An 11,253-nucleotide genomic window follows, 5' to 3' on the forward strand; every position below is an offset into this window, starting at 1 on the left:
TAATATTTTCTATTTTACCTTCTGAGTTTTCTGTTGTATTCCTTGATATTTGTTGAGTGTAAATATGTGTTTAATTTTGAAAATAAACAAGTTTTGATATGAATTAGAGTGCTCTGTGAGTTCCCACAAAAACAGACAAATTTTAATGTTTTCTGTTTTACCTTATGAGTTTTCTATTGTGTTTCCTGATGATTACTGAGCATGAATGTCTATTTAATTTTGCGTTTGAATATGTTTTGATAGGAATTAGAGTGCTCTATGGAGACTATGTGAATATGATGAGATAATGTGAAAAGTGAATGAGACATGAGATATGATGATATGTGATAATAAGACATGATGATGTGATATGAGAATGCATAGAGTCTTGAATTACATGCATCATTTGCATAAATGTTTTAAGGGTACGACATGGAATACACCGCCAGGGAAGGCCCCCTTGTGTAAAATCTTTGGGATTAGTCCTTGGGGATAGCTCGGTTTGTAAGTCCTAGTCTCACCCATTGTGTGCATGGGATGTGGTGCTCTCGATCTGAACACGTTTGGAATTTCTTTTGTAATTTCCACTGATTATGTTATTTGTTTAAGTCATGGATGTGGTGCTCTCGATCTGAACACGTTTGGAATTTTAATAATGAAAGATTGTGTTATTCAAATTTTATTATTTATGTGTTATGGTATGTGAAGTAGAAGTTGTCACAAAAAATATTCCTCAACTTATCAATTTTTTAAGATTGTGGTGTTGTTATTCAATTTCTTACCTTAATCCATTTTTGCTTTTGAATTCCTGGGTTTTCCTAAAAATTTGCTCAAAATATTCCTTTGTGAGATGCTTGAATTTTGATTTGTATGGGATTCATATCATAAGGATAGTCAATATTAAAGGCTAGTTAGAAGTCATATTACTACTTAAATTTGTGGACATTTGTCTTTTAATATTTACCATTGTTGATCAAGCTCAAGATGAAGACATGGTGTATTTAGCTTTGATGATTACAAATATAGGTCTCTTGAGTGATAAAAGTGCAAATTGTATCTTGTTATGTATTTATTTATTGTTGCATATTTGTTTTGTATTTTTTAACTAACATAGCTTTAAATCTTTGTATAGGCGATGTTTGATGATATTTTTTTATAAAAAATTATTTGAAAAAAGATCTGATTGGAAAAATCAAAGTGTTGAGTTTTCAATCAAAATAATCAATTATCACTTAAAATAATTGATTATTTGCTATGTTTTTCAAAATTTGAGAAGCATTGTTGTAATAATCGATTATCCAATGAAATAATTGATTATCTCATAAGTAACTCTTAAGAATAATTGATTATCTTTAGAAATAATTGATTAAACTGATCTTGGTGAATTTTCATTTCTATGAAGAATAAAATAATCGATTATCCATTGAAATAATCAATTATTTCTGTCAAAAAACTCTATATATCATTTTTCACATTCAGAACCTAGTGAAACTTGAATCTTTGTGATATTTATTTTGAAAATACTCTTTGAAAAACATTTTTATCTACAAGAAAAGGTTTGATACCTTTTATGGGAACTTCAAGAAAGAATTCAAGAACTGAATTGATCATCATCATTTACATGGAAATTTAGGCTAAGCTACATTATTTTTTATTCACCTCTCTGAATTGTTTATACATCAAGTGAATTCGTAATCTCTGTAATTAGTTCCATAAGAAAAGGGAATCTTGTAGTGGGGTGCTACAAGAGGAAACTTCTTAGGTTGCAAGAAGTGATTTCTTTAAATGTGTAGAAGTGTATTACATGTGTTTGTGTGATTGTAAACCTTTTGAATTCAAAGATAATGGAAAATCTCAATCAGGTTGATTAGGGACTGGATGTAGGTCACAAGTCGATGTGGTTGAACCAATATAAATTTTTTGTGCATTTTTCTTTATCCTTACACTTGTATTTACATTCTTGTAAATCTAATTATAAGCTTAATGTTGTATGATGTGAATCATGAATATTGCATATAGGACTATTAGAATATGATATTAAATGCACAAAATATCTTAACACTGTATCATATATTCAACCGTATATCAATATACTTCATTGGAAAGTCTTAGAAAGGTTTTTAAAATAAGAATATTCAGAAAGAATTTTTCTTAATATCCAATTCACCTTGTCTTGGATAAACCATATTTTCTAAAAACCATTTCTAACAAATTTTATTTTTAATGACAATGATTTAGTGGCAATAAATCTATTGCAAGTATTTTCTTCTCTAATGAAAACTACTTATGACTAATAAATAATTGTTATTAGAAAACCTATCATTAATGACCACTATAGAAATTGCTAGTAAAAAATCCCCCAATAATTTGTTTAATCAAAGCATCTCAACCATGATTTTTACTTATTTTATTTTATTTTCTCTTTCTATAGTCATTTTCTCTCTCCAACAATCACTCACTCCTTCTTTCACAACAATCTATTATGCAATGTTGGGAATTTAGGGTTTATCATTTTATCTCTCACTCTCTCTCATGCAACAAAACTCTTAGTGACTATCAAAATCCTTTGTTCGGTAAATTGTTCGAAATTTCAAATCTTAAGGTTTATACATTTTTCAATGTTGTGTGTTTTGGTTCAAATTAGAGTGTCTGTCATCATATTTATGTGCAATTTATATGTTTTATGTTTTGACAAGCATTTATGTGCAAGTAAAATTTTTCCCTCTCTTTTGTTGATCTCATTTTCTTTCAGTTACGATGTTTAAATTCATTCAAATTATACTTACTATTATTTCATATCATGGCTATGAGATATGACAAATAGATGTCAAAACAATATTCCTTAATGGAAATCTTTTTGAGGATTTGTACATGGCACAACTAGAAGTTTTATCAATCTAGATAAAATGGAAAACTATGTTACTGGCAAAAGATCCATTATGAATTAAAGCAAGCTTCTACAAGATGTAAACTTTATTGTAGTTATATTGTTAGACAATATGATTCATCTTTAACAAATAAAAGCCTTGTCTACAAGAAGGTTACAGAGAGCATGATTGTTTTTTTAGTTTTGTGTGTGGATGACATACTACTCACTGAAAACAACATCCCAGCACTTCTACTTGTGAAAATATGGTTGAGAAATTATTTTTCAATAAAGGACTTGGGCAAAATATATTATTAAGAATCAGGATCTATGTAGATAGATCGTTGGAATTCTTCAGCCTTAGTCAAAGTATATGAGTTGATGAAGTGCTAAAAAGCTTTAATTTGCATGATTATAAGCTAAAAGGCTCATATGTCACATAGTGTATACTTTTCCAATTGGCAGTCCCATGCTTCAATGGATGAGAGGGAATGCATGAATAAGATACCATATGCCACGAAAATCGAATCTATCATGTATGTAGTTGTGCTAGACTAAATGCTTTGTATGCTTAAGCATCAAAAGAAGGTACTAATCTGATCTTGGTAAAGTTGACAAGATAACTGTCAATAATATCCTTTAGTACTAAAAAGGATTCATTCTTGGTATATAGAGATGAGGAAGAGCTCGTTGTAAGGGATTACACCAATGTTGACTTCTAAATCAATAAGGATGATTCTTGATCATAGTCAGGATTTATGTTTTGTTTAAATGGTGGCATTATGAGCTACAAGAGTTCATAAAAAGAAATTGTTGCCAATTTAACTATAAAATTTGAATATATAGTTGCATCAGATGCAACTAAGGATGTTGTTCAAGTCAGAAAGTTTGTTACTAAACCTGGAGTTGTTCTTGGCATTATAGAGTTGATTGACCTTTATTGTGATGACAATAGAGAAATCATGCAAGCTAATGAACTTAGATCTCATCTGTGATCCAAAAGTATATTTATATTTAGAGGCTTTTATCTTATTCAATAAAGTATAAATAGAAGAGATGTTAAGATATGTAGAATGCTCACATTGGAGAATGTGGTTACCCACTTATAAAACATCTTGCTTAACAAAAACATGATGCACTCACTAGGTTGATAGGCAATAGGATTATGTTTGATTCACCATAGTGTTAGTGGGAGATTGTTGGAGTTAACCCTAGTGGCCAATACTTTATCTATTATCTGTAGTGAAGTATTATTTTTAACTAGGATGACAATAATACATTGAGACTATTGTGTGAGTTGATTGATGATCGCATCTCACACATCATGGATATGAGATATTGAGTCAGACACATGTATAAATATTAGAAGTAATGTTTATGTTGAATGGACCCATTATGAGAAAGCTTTATAATAATTATGCAAGTGTCATAAGTGCTTTTCATGGAAACCATAGTAGAGTAATCCTTCGACTTGAAGTCACTATAATCCTTACATTTAGGAGTTGTAGGCTTTCATGCTATCAAATATTATTCGTAATAGGGTAATTATAAAATTAGTTAATTGGGTCTACAATGAATTATGTGGAGGAATGTGATTGAGACATGAAATATGTGTGCCTATCGAGAATGGGTCAATATGAGATATTGGGACTATATTTATGTTTAAACATCTACTTGGGTATTAACAAATATATGATTGAACATAACGAGAATGACACTTTTATGTCCCGTGTTCAAATCAAAGGCGTATGGATGAAAGGATAAATTAATCTATAGTAATTATGGTCATGGAAGATTGAAATTTGATCATCAATTTTTCTTATGAATTTGGTGTCAATTAATCATTGTTATATGTCAATATTCATCTAAAATATTTAGTATTATATTCAACATGATATTTAAATATTATTATCAATTAAGTGAGAACCTACAAGGTCACATTCATCAAATAAAAAACTTAGAGTAAGTAATTAAGTTAAAAGACATTTAACTTAATGGTTAATTAATTAGATAATATTTAATTAATAATTGAAGAAAGGTTTAATTAAATATGATTTAATTAAATTGGACAATAAATTGGGCTTCTAATTTACAAATCCAGTAAGGATGCAAATTAGGTTAAATAGTAGTATATAAAAGGACGTGTTAACCTAATTTTGCCAATCACATTAAAATAAAGGTTTTGTGTTGTCTTACAAAACTATTTTTTCCATTTCTATGACTAGCACCAAACCCTCTCTAGTGTTGCTCATGTGGGTTGAGTAAAGGCATTATGCTTTTGGTGCTTGGTGATCAAAATTAGATCATCCTCCATTCAAACAAAAGTTATTCAATGAAAATTCTTAAATCATGCTTCAAAAGTAAAATCTCAAACCCTTAATGTGGTTCTAGGTAGTTTATGATCTATGAGAAAGGAGTTGTTCCTCTCATGGGATCTTTTAATGTAAATTGTTTTTTTAATTTAAATTTATCCCATGAAACTCTAATAGTATGATAAGAGTTTAAGAAAATTGAAAAAACAACTCCTTAGTAGTATGGCCAATAAAGTAATAAAATTTGATTCGATGTTTCACTGAAAAATGCAGATAAGTGGTACTAGCAACTAATCTCACTCTCTCCCTTAACAATCTTTATCACAATGTAAGTATTATCGCTAATGAGTTTCTTAAGTCTATGAGTTTTAATGCACATGTATGTAACATATAATGTTTGATTTACATCTCCATTTTTTTGGAGATCTCCCTGGATTATTATAGAAAGATAACTCTTCCCATATATTTAAAGGGTAGAAATCCAAAACCTAGGACAATATTCATCTACTACACTACTTTAATTTCCTGTAGGTTTTGTTTAGAAAAAAAAAATCCATTTTATCAAATAATTTCATAATTAAGGTTATGTTTCGTTATAAAATTGTTACAACTATCATTTAAATTTAATAGTTATAGTTATGGAAGAAACTTGTTGCATACATAAAAGACAACAATACCTATACTGAAGTAATTGTAGAACACGCCTTCATAACATATGACATTCTTAGGCAAGTCTCCTTCAACTTCTAAGCCCTTCAATCAGAAGAAACTTTATATATTATACAAAAATGCACCAATATATTAAGTTGTGAAAATCTCAATGAAAAAAATAACTAATATTAAAATTAGTGTGAATGGTGTGCATTAATATTATGCTTGTAGGACATTGAGTTATCATAAATAAGTGAGTACAACAAAAACAATCATCAAGACTCGTATACAATTTTCACATCAATGAAAGAAAAAAAATCATTTTATTCTCTACTAATTAGATTATGTTTACTTTGATTGTATCGGATATATAAAGTACTCAATATTAATTTATTGAGAGAGTGTTTATCATTCACTAGAACCAATCCAAAATGGATCAATATGTTTAAGCTTTATAACAATTACTTTAAACATATATGGCTTTTAAAATAATTTCAAGCCAATTAACTTGAAATGTAAAAAAAAATTATCTTTTTGGATAACCATGTTATTTGTACAAAGTATCTATTAGCTTCGTTGATAACTAATCTCCATTGAGAAGTCTAGTTAGACACATTTAGTGGGATTTCTCCTCCCAATCATGTTTTCTTTTATACAAAAGATTCGAACTCGAGACCTCACTTAAGAAGAATGAGTCTAGTACCACTCGGATCAACAACTTGTTATATTTATAATATTATATGGCTTATCAATAAAAAAAAGAAAAATATATAGCTAATATTTATTTAATCATTTGACTCTCACTAGAAAATTTGAAGATATGAAATGTTTTCATATGAATTTTAAGACTAATTAAACTATTATTATTTATATTACCTACGATTAAATATAATTATGTGGAAATTATAAATTTTCTTCTATATTATGACCCATGTTTACCTTGGTACTACAACTTCACAAGCATGCAAAATGAGTTTTATTAAACTCTTCCAATTGAACACTTTACTTTGTTTCTATCACAATTATTAAAAAAATGAGTAGAAAAAATTATGAGTTGTCATTTTAAAAATGGTCATAAACTAAGTACATATTCATGTTTTACGTTTTTTTATATTTTCAACTGTTGTAATGAAATTGAAGTATGCAAATCAAAAAGGTACACATTATTTTATATGTTTTAAAATCACGTAATAAATTGCACAAGGATCAAAAGTATGAACCAAGATCATATACAATAAAAAAGGATCATAGAATCTTATGGTTAACATCTTAGGATATAAAAAAAATTAGTTATATTTTTTTTATGAAATTTATATATTTTGTATTTTATTTATGTCTAAGATCAAATAAAGTCACTTTTAACTTTTTTAGTATTTATGGATGTTTCTTAAGTGAGAATGGTTCTTAATTTTCTTAGAAAAGAAAAAAAGAAATTTAAATCTAAGTTATACAACTACACGAGAATGATTAAGACTGAAATTTATTTAGTGGTTGCAACCACTTTTGAAAGTCACGTGTGTTTTTATTTTAATTTTAATCATTCAAATGATATTTAATAGTCTAAATTTATAATTTTTATTTATTATGATTAGAAGTATATTCATTTGATACTTTCTCTATATATATTGAGAAAAATATGTTATTACCATTTTGATCATAATTCAATATTTATTATTTAAAGCATGAGACACTGCCTCAAAGACAATAACCTAATTGGTTATCATTCATGTATGCATTAACAAAATCATATGAATATGAAAACATTGATAAAGAACCTCAACAATTTAAAAAAATAAGCCAACTCAATTAATTTTATGAATGCCTAGAATAAATTTAGCTATATGACATAAAAGATGAACCAAAAACCTCATCAAGTGTGAACTCTATAGTTTGCTTCAAAGAATGTGGTGATTCTATTATTGTGCCTTCTGGCATTGAAAGTGAAAATCGCCAACTGCATAGAAGAAATTTAGAGAAAGAGTTATGTCTACCTATATTCAAATTCTAAGAGATATCATGATCATCACAAAACTACTACTAAAAATGCAAAGCCTTTTAGAAATTCTATCAGTTAAGTATGTGATATCTTACAAATTGATAAAATTAAATCAGTTTGGGAACAATATAAACTATAACTGAAGCATTGAAATTTGGAAGAGAAAATATTCTATGAAAAAAAATTAATTTGCTAAAATAATACTGTAAGCTATTTGAAAAATTTGAAGTAGAAAACTCATTAAAGTGTCTTATAGTTTGTCTTGTTTAAAAAAAGTAATCATATTAAATCATAAAAACTATGAAATATAGATTAATCTTTTTATAATAATAAAAAAAAGTCAATTGATGAAACATATTAGTAATAATTTGTTCGATAATTTAGTGTATTGATTCCATTCTTCGAGTATAAGAATTGAGAGCAGTAAAATTTGAAAGATGTGTTTTTTTAAGTATATTAAAATTGCAAATAGAAACTCATGAAGCTAGAAGTCATCATCTATATTAATTTAATCAATTCAATATTTATAGTAGAATTAGAAGATCATTACAAAAAATCATTATTGTAATTGTTTCATATATATGCAACAATATTTTTAGTCTTCTACCAAACAACAACTTAGATTTTAATAACTTTTTTGAATAACTACTAATTTGTAGACACCAACTTAAGTATGCATGTCTACCATAATTAACCATGCAAAATTATAAGATAATATATACCTATCCAAATGACAAATTGGACCAATACTAGCCTTGTAAAGAGTTCTCTTAATAGCTGGTTTCCATGTCAAAGGAAACGAACCACCCTGGCAATACATAATAAATTAAAAAAGAATTTAATATTATTTACAACTATAATCAACTTTTATTTTACACAGTTTCATGGCATATGATTTTACCCAACCAAAACTCCTAGATAGGTCATTGCCTGTACCAAGTGGTATTATCCCTACTGGAGGAACTGACTCGTAACCTCGTTCATGAAGTTCTGTGAGACATCCTAATACCCATCCAACTGAACCATCACCTCCGGCTACCTATCAAGTTGATATAAACATTCATCCGCCATACATACATATATACATGCACAAAATATTTATATTAACTAATAAACTCATTTACAATCAATATTAATTTATTTATTTAATTTTATGTTGGAGAGGAAAAAAGTAAACTTCAAAATTCACCCATAAGAAATTTTCTACAAATACATGTCTTTATGGGATTGAAAAACCCTATCTCAATTTTAAGAACCATAAAGGTTTGTCACAGTATTTCTTATATTTGTCCCTTTGCTAGCCATTGTATTTTTTAGAGACCAAATTGAGATTGATTTTACATTCTTAATCACTAGTGTAAGTGTCAACAAATATTTTTGAAGATAAATTTGAATTTACTTAGGAAGGAAAAAAGAATACAATATCTAATGCTTGGGTTTTAACTTATTATTTTTCTAAACAATGTATGGACAGTGGCAAAAGACTAAATAATGAGTTTTGATATTAAAGATTAATAATCCAAATAATATATGAGGTTGATGAAACCAAATAATTGTGTGTTTATTATGTGAAAACAAAATGTATATTGTTGTTTAGCACACTTGTAATAAATGTAGCAGAGTATACCACAATCCTTATTCTTTCACGTGTTTCTTTAGCACAAGAATCACCAAGACCAGCCAACATCTCTAGGCAGCCTAACCCAAACTGAATAAACTCATGAGGCTTCACATCTAACATGTCTAAAACCTGTAATAAACATTACTTTAATCATATTAACATCAATTCCTAAAGATCCTCTAACAACAATAGTCATAGATTATGATTTCGCTTTTAGTCAGTAACTTGAATTAACTAACAAGAAAAATTGTAATTATAAACAAATATAAGTTACTATTTTCTATACTTCATTAGTACATATGTTCATCATCACAAAATTAAATTTGTTGCACTCCAATTTGAAAGTCATAAAAAAACCATCTAAAATTAAATCCCAAATAAAAAGTATTTTAAAAAACAATTATAATATTCACACACTCAACATTTCTATGTTTCTCTTCAATTTTTATTGGACCATTTGTCACATGTATTAATTTCTTCTCTTTTTTTTATTCTTTAGTTCCTTCCATCCATATATCTCAAAATAAAGAGTAAAGCATAATGATATATAGACACTCATATATGGCAAACATTTATTTCACATCCATGCAGAAACTTGATCCTTTGGGTGTGTCTTCAAATGGCATGTAAAGATTTTACTCTATAGAAGATGAGAATATTAAAAATATTGCATATATTTATATATTTGTTGATTATTATTATTATTTAGAAATTGGCTCTATCATAAATAGGCATTCTTGAGTTAAAACTACAATTTCAAAATCAAAATATTATAATCGCATTTTATTATTATGCAAAGAAAGATAAAAACATGACCTGTTCTTCACTCATAAGATGTTGAAGCCTTTCCTTGAGAATAGGGCCGCAACGACCACCACTACGAGGGTTAATGAAAACAACCAAAGGTGTGGATGGCGCCACCACATTGTCGTTGTCTTTGTTTTGAATGTAATGACTTTGGCCAGCGGTGGGGTCCCTAAACTTGATGGAATCTTGCATTGAAAAGCGTAGGTATTGTGGTATTGTTAGCTTTTGCTTAAGCTCTTCCTTTTTCACATGAATACCACTCGAAATTCCGCATCCCCACAATGAATCTGCAATCGACGACGATGACTTTATTGGTGGTACCTTGGTCGTGTCTCCTGTTGTTGATGATGACGATGAGTTCATTGTTTTTGTTTTGATCCAATTTGGAAAAGTAACTACTGGATCTAATGTACTAATTTATTCAATGCATTTTGTTGAATAATAACACACATGTAATAATGATATGCAAATGTATGAGATACTAAAGAATGAGATGGGATGAGATATTGACGGGTGGTTTATTTATTTTGTTTGTTTGTTTTTGTAGTTTAGCAAAAGAAAGGTGGCTCCTGGCCAAGAACAAAGTCAACTGGAGGTTTTTATGAAAAAAAAATGTATTCTCTGATTATATTTGTAATTTTTTAATGTACATCTTATGACCATCGTAAATTCCAACATTATGGTATGTTTGGATCGAGAATTAAGTATATTAATTCATTTATTTGAAGAATTTTAAATGTCTTATGGTAAAATGTTTTAGTTGGGTGAAGAATTTAAAATATTCCAAGTATTTGTAAAATTCTTTAAATAGTAAAGTTTCAATTTCTAAAAAAAAAAAGTAAGAATTTGAAATTCTTCATATTTTTTTTCTTTTTATCTCACCTATATAAAAAATATTAAAAAAAAAATATATATATATATATAAATTAATTATTAAATATTCAAAATATTTTTTAAATTATTAAATATCATTTAATATTAATTTTTAACACTATTAAATATTTAAAATTTTGCTAGTATT

The 11,253-nt window shown here is 27.8% G+C and overlaps 1 protein-coding gene across 2 annotated transcripts in view; it reads right to left on the reverse strand.

Moving 5' to 3' along the window:
- The window catches only part of LOC109788862 (diacylglycerol kinase 4-like), a 69,767-nt gene extending 58,834 nt beyond the window's left edge, over nucleotides 1–10,933 (reverse strand). Inside the window, exons 1-6 of one of the 2 annotated variants that reach the window (XR_014434610.1) lie at nucleotides 10,242–10,933; nucleotides 9,432–9,554; nucleotides 8,706–8,843; nucleotides 8,527–8,612; nucleotides 7,675–7,762; nucleotides 5,835–5,910 (exon numbers count right to left, since the gene is read on the reverse strand). Coding sequence is in view for 1 of the 2 variants with exons in the window: in XM_020347700.3 (XP_020203289.1) it covers nucleotides 5,835–5,910; nucleotides 7,675–7,762; nucleotides 8,527–8,612; nucleotides 8,706–8,843; nucleotides 9,432–9,554; nucleotides 10,242–10,595 (865 nt within the window). In the remaining variant the exon portion in view is untranslated. The remainder of the gene's footprint in view (nucleotides 1–5,834; nucleotides 5,911–7,674; nucleotides 7,763–8,526; nucleotides 8,613–8,705; nucleotides 8,844–9,431; nucleotides 9,555–10,241) is intronic. The other variant, XM_020347700.3, reaches the window with a different exon arrangement.
- Nucleotides 10,934–11,253: the final 320 nt, after the last annotated feature.

Source organism: Cajanus cajan, chromosome 6 (assembly GCF_000230855.2).
Source record: "Cajanus cajan strain Asha chromosome 6, NIPB_CcT2T_4, whole genome shotgun sequence".
Taxonomy (NCBI): Eukaryota; Viridiplantae; Streptophyta; class Magnoliopsida; order Fabales; family Fabaceae; genus Cajanus; species Cajanus cajan.